At 52.6% G+C, this 11,722-nt stretch overlaps 4 protein-coding genes across 4 annotated transcripts; 2 read left to right on the top strand and 2 right to left on the bottom strand.

The window, feature by feature from the left end:
• Nucleotides 1–1,279: 1,279 nt before the first annotated feature.
• Nucleotides 1,280–2,449, top strand: NCS54_01253300 (Hypothetical protein; the record flags this gene model as incomplete). The annotated part of the gene is made up of 2 exons (XM_053157763.1): nucleotides 1,280–1,655; nucleotides 1,704–2,449. The coding sequence occupies 2 exons, from the start codon at nucleotides 1,280–1,282 to the stop codon at nucleotides 2,447–2,449; spliced, it is 1,122 nt and encodes a 373-aa protein (XP_053013738.1).
• A 460-nt stretch (nucleotides 2,450–2,909) lies between these two features.
• NCS54_01253200 (Hypothetical protein) lies at nucleotides 2,910–3,608 on the bottom strand (the record flags this gene model as incomplete). The annotated part of the gene is made up of 3 exons (XM_053157762.1): nucleotides 2,910–3,360; nucleotides 3,439–3,517; nucleotides 3,572–3,608. The coding sequence occupies 3 exons, from the start codon at nucleotides 3,606–3,608 to the stop codon at nucleotides 2,910–2,912; spliced, it is 567 nt and encodes a 188-aa protein (XP_053013737.1).
• A 600-nt stretch (nucleotides 3,609–4,208) lies between these two features.
• Nucleotides 4,209–6,441, bottom strand: NCS54_01253100 (Hypothetical protein; the record flags this gene model as incomplete). The annotated part of the gene is made up of 10 exons (XM_053157761.1): nucleotides 4,209–4,303; nucleotides 4,356–4,516; nucleotides 4,561–4,688; nucleotides 4,741–5,064; nucleotides 5,143–5,206; nucleotides 5,255–5,513; nucleotides 5,566–5,638; nucleotides 5,691–5,735; nucleotides 5,790–6,334; nucleotides 6,399–6,441. The coding sequence occupies 10 exons, from the start codon at nucleotides 6,439–6,441 to the stop codon at nucleotides 4,209–4,211; spliced, it is 1,737 nt and encodes a 578-aa protein (XP_053013736.1).
• Nucleotides 6,442–6,981: 540 nt separating this feature from the next.
• On the top strand, nucleotides 6,982–8,179 carry NCS54_01253000 (Hypothetical protein; the record flags this gene model as incomplete). The annotated part of the gene is made up of 2 exons (XM_053157760.1): nucleotides 6,982–7,531; nucleotides 7,590–8,179. The coding sequence occupies 2 exons, from the start codon at nucleotides 6,982–6,984 to the stop codon at nucleotides 8,177–8,179; spliced, it is 1,140 nt and encodes a 379-aa protein (XP_053013735.1).
• Between the last annotated feature and the right edge of the window lie 3,543 nt (nucleotides 8,180–11,722).

The raw sequence follows: 11,722 nt of genomic DNA, 5'->3' as shown, positions 1-11,722 counted from the left end.
TGGAAGGATGGAGAGACGTCGTCTTGGTGTGTCGGGGGTTCTGTTTCCTGTTGCCGTGGTTTAATCGCAGATGTCTCTTGTTGCATAGATACTGTGGATTGTCTCCCCCCGGGGGCTCATGCTCAAGCCCAGCCTCAGAAGGGTTTTGATGCATTTCCAAGTTTCTAGTGTTGTTTTCTTTCTCAACCTGTGCTTTATGTTAATATTGCTTTCCTGCTCCTCAACACCTTCCCTCTCAATTGTTCTGCTACATTCCTGAGGCTTAGGTATATCTGTGATGCGGGAGACCGGTACCACGACGGCGCTGATATGAAAGATGTGCATGGTGGAGGCCGACGATCACAGGGGCGAGGCCATCGGCTTCGTCATGTAGCAGCAGTACGAGAAGGCAGCTATGAAACCAAGTAAGACGGAACGCAGAAAGGACCTCTACGGATGATGCATCTGCAACAGCGAGCGAGACGGAAGATGGTACGTCGGCCTCATGTTAGACTTTGTCACAAGCACCTTAATTGTGATATTACTCCTGAGCGTGATTTGCGCCTCTTTCTTAACTGAAGAATCCTTCCCTTCTCATACGTTGTTCGAACTCAACGGCAGCCTCGGCAGCGCCACAAGAGCAGCCAGTTACGGTCCTTACATTTCCAGCCATGAGCCATAAATAGGGCGAGACAGTGGTGGCTGTGATGCTGCTAGTGGCTTATACGAAATTCATGCTCCGGGATGTGGGAGACGCCATCCGGCCGAGTCATCCCCACATCGCCCCGAGAGGCTTGCGTGTCCGGCCGCGCCAATTGACCAATGGGGTTCGTCTTATTTGGCAGAATAAATATCCAGATTTGCCTTGCCGGGATCTGGGTTTATTTCACGGCAGTTGTGATAGGTGGCGCTTCTTTGACGAGTGCCCCTTGCGTCAGGGGTGACGTGCCTCGGCTGCACTGCTTAATTCGTCGTCATTGCCGCAGGGCAGAGATTTTGATCTCCCCTGGGCATCTCCGGGGAATGTCCATATGCGACTCTCTGGGCACGGCAACGCGTCAGCGTGTTTCGTTGTTTGTCTCTGGGGGGCGCAATGACTAGCAAGCACCGTGATGTGGGCTGTCTTTGGATAGATTGAATGTAACCTGAGAAGAAGATGGAGAAACTATAAGTAGGCCGTATGATGTGAAGCAATTGTAAAGCATCAACAGCATTGAACGCTTCACTCTTCGGACAACCACTTATCCAATCCTACCAGATTCATCATCCTTCCACCAGTCTCAACTACGCCTACATTATAATGCGTCTCACCACGAACCTCTTTGCCAGCTTCCTCCTGCTGTCGGGAGCCGCAACCGCTCACCCGGGACACAACGTCGCCCAGGAGGCGGCTGAGCGACGCGATTTTCTCAACTCGGTGAAGCGATCCTCACTCGCCCACTGCGCTGAGAAGCTCAAGGCCCGAGGCGTCGAGGCAAGGAATGTTGCTCGGCGCTCGGCGCAAATCTCCAAGGCCCGGCAGAAGCGCGGCCTCAAGAAGCGTGACCTCGAATCTGTCCTGAGCGCTTCTCATAACCAGACGGATCAGGGATATACTCTGAACACGGACGCCAGCACGCTCTTTGCTGGAATCAACTCTTGCGTGTTGACCCCCGAGGTTACCCAAGGGCCTTACTGTAAGAGCCCAGTCGTGTTTTGTTGTGTATGAATTCTAACATTGTCAGATGTGGCCGGAGAATACGTCCGCGAGAACATTGTCGAAGAACAGGAGGGCCTCGGCATTGTCCTCGACTACCAGGTCATTGACGTTGAGACCTGCGACCCAGTCCCCAACGTCTACCTCGAGATGTGGCACTGCAACTCCACGGGTGTCTATTCGGGCATCGTCGCCAGCGGCAACGGCGACAGCTCTGATGACACAAACATCAACAACACCTGGCTTCGAGGAATTCAGCGTACCGACTCGGATGGCGTCGCGCAGTTCGAGTCCATCTTCCCTGGCCACTACACCAGCCGAGCCACGCATATCCACATCATGGTTCACACAAATGCCACTCTCCTGGCCAACATGACTCTGGGCAGTGAAAACTACGCCAGCCACGTTGGCCAGGCCTTCTTCGACCAGGACCTCATCTCACAGGTTGAGGCTCTCGAGCCATACAGCTCCAACACGCAGGAACTCACCGAGAACGCCGACGACAGCATCCTGAGCGAAGAGACAGCCACCGATGGAGTCGACCCTTTTATGGAATACACCATGCTCGGAGATGACATCACCGACGGCCTCTTCGCCTGGCTTGCCTTTGGTATCAACGCCACCCAGTCTCAGTCCATCACCCCGGCAGCTTACCTTTACGAGTCCGGAGGCGTCGCCAATGAGAACTCGGGTGCTGGCGGCCCTGGAGGTAGTCCCCCGGATGGAATGACCCCTGGAGCCGCTCCTGGAAGTACACCTCCGGCCCGCGTTTGAGTTGACTCCTGAGGCTTGTGGCTAAGCGGGAGCATCGATTGAGGCATGGATCATTTTCCGGCTCGCCGGTATTTACCGAGTTGGATCAAGTTGTAGAGTTGTAGCTAAAGTGTGCTGGCACATAAATGTTAGGGGCGCAGAAGTGTACCGAGGCGTCGCTGTAAAATTTGTTTCGTATCAAATAGAAAATTCGCGAAAAATTTGTTATAAAAATTACACAATATTATAGATTGAAGAAAACTCTTTGACCAAGGCACGCTGTTCATGACTGTCTGTATCGGCTTAGTTATCTCGTCAAGGGCCGGGCTTCAACTATAACAAAACCATAATAGCTGTTCATAACACTTACTTCTATCATGACCAGACGAGTTAGTGCCTACTTAAGACTTCATCACTCTCAATAGCCTTTAACAATCTGACCGAACCATTCTAGACGAGTTCCCTTGATACAATCAGCCGATTAGAGAAAGAAGGCTAGAACAAGTCCACCAATTATGCTAACTGTCCAAGTTGCCGCCTCCGACTTTCTGAATTGCGCCTTCTTGTAACCAAATCCCAAGTCAAAGACCAAGTGTCTAACCCCATTGATGAAGTGATACGAGAACGGGAAACCCAAAAGGCCAAACTTGACAGCCGCCTTGACGACAAAGGGCAAAGACCCAAACGCCGACGCTACCGCGGCCGAGTCGAATGGCAAGCCAAAGAGCGGGGCGACGGCATAGGCACAGAGGGTGAGATACGCTGTGCCTCCAAGAGCGATGCCGGTGATTCGGGTCCAGGCCGAGGCGCTGAGCCAGACCTGGCCGATCTTGTAGATGCTGAGGTGGGGGGTGACGGGCCGGCTGAGGCGTTGTTTGACGAGTATGTCGTGGCCTTCTTTGGCGCCCATTCGCACGATGGTCGGTGGGCTTCTAGACGGCATGTTAGACAGCCTTGGACTCAATCCGTTGGAAGGTAATCGTGTCCGGTGTGGGGGATGTTAAGTGTACCGAGAGTGTTGTGACAGTAGGCGGGCGACAGCCAGGTTGGGAACTTCCTGGTTGAAAAAGACATTTGGTCTCGCCATGCCTGATTTAACTTGTCAGCAATTGGGTCAAGACAATGTGCCATTGAGAGTAGTACCACGAATGGCGGACAGGCCGGCTCGTTGTAGGTTCATAGAGGTTGGGTTGAGACGGCAATTAAGGATGCTTCAGAGTCGACAGGAGCTCCGACAAAGCCGAGAAAAGAGAGCAGTTAAAGACATCTGGAGAAGCTCAACCGGAAATATCCCCCCGTCATGTTTCACGTGGTCCTTCCTTCGCCTTCTCGCGTCGTGAATAACCCCCGACGGTCCCTCGTTCTCGTTTAGGTGGGGGGCACGGTCAAGTAAATTGAACAGTCGTTGTTGGCGGGAATAAAGGGAAGGGTATTCCCGACTCAATGCGTTTCTAAGTCGGCCAATCGGCAACAGGGTGGTGGTGATTGGAATGCGATCCTGGAGTCTGATTACCGAGGAGACAATCCTCAAGGGGACTGGAAGGCTTGTCGAATGGGAGGAGGAGCCTATATCTTGGTGTACTACGAAGTATGTAACGCTGGTGGGGATATGAGAGTTGCTCTATGATAAGACCTTACTGACAAGCGAATCTATTCACCTCGTAGCTTTATTTCTGTTCAATCTACTGTTGAGAATCCCCGAGGTACCCAATCTGCAACACAACCACCGCAACAAGAAGCGAAGACGTCACACGCGAAGAAAACAGAGCTCATCCTCAGCCTACTCCTCCTCGACACCATCCAAGCTCATAATCGGTGGTTCGCGAGGTACGGGAACCGTGATCGGCTCACTGATCTTTTTTCCCCTAGCGTCCACTGCTCCGAGTCAGTGTCACAAGTCTACATGATGCTGGGGGTTTCTTCTTACCACACTGGAAATGGGCCTCGGCCAGTCCGATCGTCGCCTTGACCTTGAACTCGACCTGGAGGAAGTACGCCTTGCGCCAGAAGACCTTGCGCTTCTTCTTTACGTCGGCCTCCAAGAGGTCGGCGCGCATGACTTGGTGAGTTGCAATAAACTCTCCAAGCCTGTCAACATGGATGCTCAAGATGTGGTTGGGCTATGGACATACCTTTGGACGGCGGGGGGCCATCCGGCCAAGCTGCAGACAATCTCAATATTGCAAACCCGACATTCGTCTGGCTCAAAGAACACCTTGCGCTCGAATTCGAGCTCGTTCCCGTTCTGGATCTGCTTGCCCTAACCTCATGTCAGCTGGCAGGCGTCTGGTCAAGTAACCAAGCAAACCGACCTTCGGGATGATCCAGTCGACACAATCGTTAAAACGGCTCTCAATCCCCTTGCCTCGTGTCAAGATGGATATCCACGTTCTGTTAGCGGGGGCAGCGCTCGGGATGCGACTGACAAGACTGAACCACGCCCGGCAAGCAATCGTGGGAAAGACGGCCTGGTTGCTGCTAGCGGCGTAGACTAGACCCATGCAGACGGCAAGCTGGGGCTCCTGAGATACCACCAACCTGGCTGATTTGAGCTTGGAGTCATTGTCGCAAAATTTCTCCAGTTGGCACTTGACGTAGGGTGAGCTCCCAAGGCCCCCAGAGAGCAGAAGATAATCCTGTGTAGATTGTTAGCCCGCTGACGGGAAGATGGAGCAAGATTGTAGACTTTCCAGTGGTTCCTTGAGCTGTCTTGCCCGCTCAGAGATGCATTTGGTGATCTTTTCGATCTGTTGGTCAAAAAGGGGTTCCAGCTCCGTCCTGGCTGTATTAGTCTGGTGAGCTATCGTTCTGTACTTAATAACTCACCCAGGATTTACCAACTTCCCGTTCTGAACAAAATCGTCGTGGATGCTGTCGGGATTTTCGAGATGGAGTACGGGGATTGCCTGAGTGTTCGCATTGGCACCTCTGAACTTGTGCTTTGCCTCAAGAAATGCGGTGCTACTGCGCATCTCCCAAGCCACGTGACAAGCGTTGTGGCCCAGGAGATGTTGGTGAGGCTTCAAAATGTCCGTCAGGCCCACCTCGAAGCCATGGTCGATGTACGACGACCCGATGTGCCGGCCTATGGAGTCAACCCTCAGCTGCTGTCATCACGAAAGGCAAAAACTACTCACCCATCGCCGGCTGGTGCTCGCGCCAATGAAAAGCCTCCTGCGCATTGGTCGCAACCTGGACGAGAGAAAAGTCCTGTGCCAAGTCAGCTCGAGACCCAACAGCAGCGAAAGAGGGGGGTCAATACCCCTGTGCCAGCACCAACATCGACAATCATGGCATTGTGCCCTCTCTACACAATCATGGTCAGCAAAAAGTCAATACATGGCAAGATGAGACTGCCTACCCGGAGGTTCGCGACGGGCTTTGGGGTGCAGAGCTCGAAAGCGGCTGTTGCCTGCGGTTCGGTCATGGTGATCTCGGCGGTATGGACGCCACGACCAAGGCGCTTGCTCTGCGCCTTCTCAAACCCGGCCTTGCATATCAAGGTTTTGAACCGAGCCACTTCAGCGGGTTCCCAGCAAGCCGGCGTGCTGAAGACAAAGGCGATGTTTGCGTGCTCCCATGCTTTACCGAGTATTCCATCGCGGACAAACCGCTGTGAAAGCTCGTCATGCAGGTATTTCAGGTAGTCAGTATACAACTTCTCAGCTGCTGTATGATCCGAGTCGTTTCCCCCAAAGTCCGCCTTGAACCATTCCTTGATAGATAGGTTCGTAGTGTTGTTGGGGATGCTGCTCCCCCAGTGGAGGGGCGACTGCGACTGCCCCGTTCTTGCGTACGCGAGCTTCGTAGGAACTTTCGGCATGTTGTTATCAACTCCCCATTCGAGGCAGATGACGTCGCACTTGGCATCACCGGTCTTGTGTTGGCGGGACGCAACACCGGTGCCTGTGTTGATGGGTCAGATGTGTCGGTCTCAGAACCATCGAGAATCAAAGGAAGGGAGTCCTACCGCTCATTCCAACGTCTATTCCGACCGTCAAGTCGACAGCCATGTTGAAGAGTTGGAATCTTGTGAAGGATGAATGATTGAGTCTGTAAGGGGAGTCGTGAAGCTGTGGTTGGGGAGCCCGGCAATACTTGAAGGTCCCAGTCCAGTGCTGACCGACTGTGAGGGTGGGATGCCTCTGGGGTCAACGGGCAGAATGTAAAACAGAGAAGAGAAAAGAAAAGACAACTCAGGCAGCCACGGCATGCCGCATGGCTCCGTTTCCAGTCACATTGCCTGTCTGCCTGTATGCTCCCGCCCGCAGGTGCCAGGGTAGGGAGATTGCTTGTGATGCGTGAGCCACAGGATATGGCGGTCAAGAACAGGTTGTTCAGAGAGGTGTACTTCCAATAATGCCATGGCCAAGGCTTTACCGCGTAGTAAAGACCGCAATAGCGATAGAGAGGTGTTTCAACAGACATAGTAAAGTGTACTTCATATAGTGCATCGCACAGGAGGTACTTGAACAACCTCTGCCATCCATGCACTCCCGTCCTCTCTTCGCCTTCCACTCATCTTCACTCTCACTCTCCATACCTCGATTCGCATGGCGCTCACAGTTGGTCAGGCTATCGGTGTCGGGGTCGCTGTCGGCTTCGCTGGCTCCCTGATCCTCATAGCCGTGATATTGGGCATATCTCGAATCATATCCGCCTACTATGTGCCTCCTAACCGCGTCATCGCCATGCAGCCCCAGTACTCGCCTGCCGTGCTGATTCCACCGCCAGATGCGATCGAGGAAATTAACATTGGTGTGCATGAGTCGTGCCAAATCCAAGACGCTGACAGTCTTGCTTACTACCTCGAGGGTTTCGCCGAGCGTTTCTTCGGCTACAGGTTGCAGCGGAAGCCAGATGTCCCAGAGTCTCTTTTCAACGAATCTGAGCTTGTTCATCTAGCTGGGGAGCCTATCAACGGTGGGACTTGGTCCCGGTCTATCAGCAACGTTTCCACGCGAGTCCCAACCATTAGGTGCTTCCTCGCACAAGTCATCTTCAAGCGGATGCAGCCTACCTGCCCTGTTGATGACTGCCTTCTTCCTCCCGAGATCTCTAGCTGCTACCAGCTTGTGTGCCGAGTCTACGACATTCCGAGAAGTAAGTTGACCCTTCTGAGTAACTTCACAGGGTATTCGTTGTATTAATGGCGACACAGGGATGAGGGCCATCGCTGCTTGGCGCGAAAGCATACTTATGCTCCAGGACTACCCCTGGTCCCTTTTGCCAATCCCATGCAGGCCTTTCAAAGAGGGTGACCCCAGGAAGGAAAGAATTCGGGCCATGGTTCCGGCTATCATCAATGTTTTGCAGCCAGAGGCGCTCAGAACGGACAACCCACGAGATGATCGATTCGAGAACCTCATGTTGGACATACTTGAGATCGCTGCCAACTCTGCAATCGTTCTTCTGGGTCAACCCACAGAGTGGGAGGCAGTGTGGTCTTCAACCAAAAAGGGGTTTATCGTTCACCCCGGGCTGAGGTTTGTCTGGCAGGGCAAGACCAAATATTCGAAGCTGGCCGTTGTGGATGACGAACTTGCCTGGCCGATGCGCCCTGATGACCAGGACCAGTTGCACAGTCAAGCTGAAGAGCAACCAAAGTCCAGTTCTGCTGAAGCGCCCACTCATGATTCCTCGCAGCTGCGTGAGCAAAAGACTGCTGAGCACGGCGCCGCCGAACACAAGGCTGCCAAGGATGGCACCGCTGAGCTCAGCACCGCTGCGTATAGCACTACCGACCATTGACGGAACTGGCCCATTCTTGCTCTTCGGTTCTCACTACAAGATAGTTTTCAGTAGTTCACCTTATCTGTCGTATTTTTGTCAAATCCTACGTCCGTCTCTATGAGAAGAGAAGTGTGTGCCATCGGTGATCGCCGTCTTATGATGCTTTACAGAACTAGATTTAGACCCTGGTATGCGTTAATGACTGCGTTCCTTGATAACGTGGCCGATGCCCTCAGTCAGAGACCAGCATGAGCGCCAAAGTGTCACGGAACTTGAGCACTCAAGTCTTCAGTAAACGACAGAAATCCACACCGCCTCTATCCCACCCCTTCTTGGGCATTCATTTCCATGGGCCGCGCCGGTAATAGTCATTTTTCGTGTTCCAGACTCTCATATCAATGTGAGAGGTGCAGGGGCCAAGGCAATGTCACCGGCCGGCCGTTTGCATTTCCCCCCTGGCAGCCATCGGAGAGATGCAGGCTGCCAGCCACCACGTCACTCACCCTAACCTCAACTATTGGACCAAATCCATAATCCGGGAATTGCAGGGGCTAGGCTGCTACACGGGTGACATTTGCCCCGGCTTGAGGCAAGAGGCGGGAAAGGGCAACCAACGATGACTGCGCACTGGAGATGCGGCATGTCACAGGGCTCACTGACGGTAATTTCCAGCATTGGATCTTGATGCTGCCAAAGTACTGCGCCCTTTGACATTGTGCCTAACGCTTGGCACCACCGACCACAAGACTCATTCTGTTCAATGCGTGGGAGTGAAGCGATGGGTCTACCCGATGGATGTATCGGAGAACGTCATCAAGTGGCAGCATTCCCCACTCGCCAGCCCCGGGTCTGAAGGAAAAGAAACGACGCACAGGTCGGAACCTCTCTGCCTGTGGTGAAATGGGCTAAGCAGAGAACCGGGCAGGGGTATGAGAGGGGTAGTCAAAGAGTCAGCCGAGATGGCCTGGCCTGAGTTGAACGAACCCTCCCTTCTTTGAACCATGACACTTATTGAAAGGCTGTAGTGTTAATTCTAGTCCATTTTTAGCATTCGATATCCTCCTTTGATTCGAGATGGGGCCTCTGATGGGTGACAGCCTCTAATCAGTTGTCATCTTTGTGTCTTTGAGAGCTGCCCATCCCCCCTCAGCTATGACTATTCTCGTCTGGTATCAGGTTTATCAAATAGACGACTCTCTCTATCTGTTACAGCGATAAGATCACACACAGAAATCTACTACACAATAATCCATTACCCAACACACACCACATTCCAGACAAAAATCCGGTCATAAGCACTTACTACCACCTCGATTGCCGTCGTCGCTTTATTTGCCATCGCAATTCAGCACAGTCAACCCTTTGCGCCACCTTCCAAATCATCACCATGACTCGATTCCAGGGACTCCAAAATCTCCTTCGGAAGCTCATTCCGGCCAAAGACACCGCGCCCGTCTTAGATATGCCCGTCTTGGCGGAAGTAAAAAGGGGTCGTCCGTAAAACTTTCTATTATAGGGTAGACGGCGAATCTGTCATCGCTTACGGAGTGTGGTACGCAGCAGAGCATGAAGAGGTGCGTCGTTGTCAGCTTAAAGAGGTTCCCAATGCTCAGGCAGCCAGGGAGTGGTTCCAACACGATCTTCACAAGTCTGGAGTTCCTGGCAAAGACCCAGATCGGGATGCAGAAATAATCGAAGCAGTCCTTGACGAGTGGAAGTCCCTTTCTAAGTGTGTCTGGGCTCCTCTCGCAATCGAAACCAAGTGGGAGGTCGGTGAAGACACGGGAAAACCCCAGAAGATGGAACGTTGCCCTGGGCGGGCAGCACCTCTGTAATAGCCCTTCTTAGCTATTGTAAGAAGGTCATTAGCAGCTGAATTCGCCACGGGGGCGCGAGGGGTGGTTTGGCGTTCACCGTGGATGGAGAGTTATCCATGTCATGAGGCTGGACCTTTTGGCTTGGATTTGTATTTACTTTATACAGAGAAAATTAGAGAACGAGAACAAAAAAAATAGAAAAAATTGGGGAGCCTAGTCTTCTTTTTCTTTCATGATGCCACGCGTTGACAAAAGACCCTCAGCCAAGAGCTCGAGGCCGAGTGCTCTTCAATCGCGAGCTTAGATAACATGGTAGAGTGTGATGCCAAAGCATCTCCTGGGCTTGTCAGGTAGGCGGCTTAGCCAACCAGAACCGGAATTTCATTGTCAGGGATAATTTTAGAACGCAAAATCATATTGGAGATGTAATTCTAAAAAAGATTAGATCTGTTGACTTCACAGGTAGCCACACCTTGGTGTCCATCTGCACAAGAGTTGACTGGGCAGCTAATGATGCAACCCCTTCGCTCCTGGCCTATTATTAAAAGCCAGTAAGGCCCGTAGAGACCGGAACTGACCCGCTTCATGATCGGCTTGCACCTTGCCTCCACTGATCTGCTGTCAGGGATTCCACACACGACCCCAAAGGCGGCCCTGTACGGGAACTGCGGGAAGAGACCAGGACCTCGTAGGGCATGGTGGACCAGACCACGACAAACCGACAGTCGTGGATCGTCGGAGGTGACAGCTTTAGTCACGTTGTGCTCCTCGCGACCAAACTTCGTGCATACCTTTTCGATCTCCTGCTTGACATAGGTGGAGCTTCCCAGGCCCCCAGAGTGTAGGACGTAATCCTAGAAAAGTCAGCCCAGCTGGCAGCAGAAGTGGAACTGCCCTATAAACTTGCAATTTGATTTCTGTGGTCATCTCTGTGGGCCTTCAACTAATGAACTGATCTCACGACATGCTGTTCCAACAATTTCACCTGGGTGCCGAAGAGCCCCTGCGTGTCGAGCCTACGAATATGGGCAACGCTAGGATCTCGGCCGTTCTTCATGGATCACCGACCTATCGAGAACAAACTTCTCATATCGTAGTGGGCCGTCCAGGTCGTCCATGTAGTCCGAGACGGGGAACGGATAGGACAGAACTTGGGAGGAGTCGAACTCGTGCTTCACATCTTGGAATGCGGGGCTTCTGCACATGTTCCACGCAAGATAGTCAACCGCGGAACTTAGGCCTGGCTAGAGGGGCTCGAGTGCCTGTTTAGCTTTGAGCTCAAACTCTTCGTCAACGTAAATGGACCCGATCGCGTTGCCTGTCAGGACATCTGGTTAGCAGACCGTCCCCAGCCGGGCAAGCGTAAGACATACCCAACAGCATAGCGATCTTCTGGCTCAGTTAACCCATCAAGGGCCGGGCTTCAACTACAACAAAGAACACATTGTCAACACATCATAGCATCATATCCTAATGCTAACACAGTGGCCTTTTTTTTTTTCAACCTTCTGCCGCCTGCAGTAGAAGCCACAGCATAACGTTTCCCATTCTGGCCCTGCTAGACCTCCAACAAGCAAAATTCCTATCGCTTGTTAGCCTAGATACGCGCAGGAGAAAGGGTGCCTTGCTCCTGTTCCGCCGCCAGCATCAACAACGAGAACCACCTCACCAGGCTACGACCCTGTCGTCAGCAACATCTCGCTAGGGATATCTGGACCTGCCTACCTCGAACCTAAAAGTGACT

This window comes from Fusarium falciforme, chromosome 10 (assembly GCF_026873545.1).
Source record: "Fusarium falciforme chromosome 10, complete sequence".
Taxonomy (NCBI): domain Eukaryota; kingdom Fungi; phylum Ascomycota; class Sordariomycetes; order Hypocreales; family Nectriaceae; genus Fusarium; species Fusarium falciforme.
This window is presented reverse-complemented; position numbering and strand designations above follow the sequence as displayed.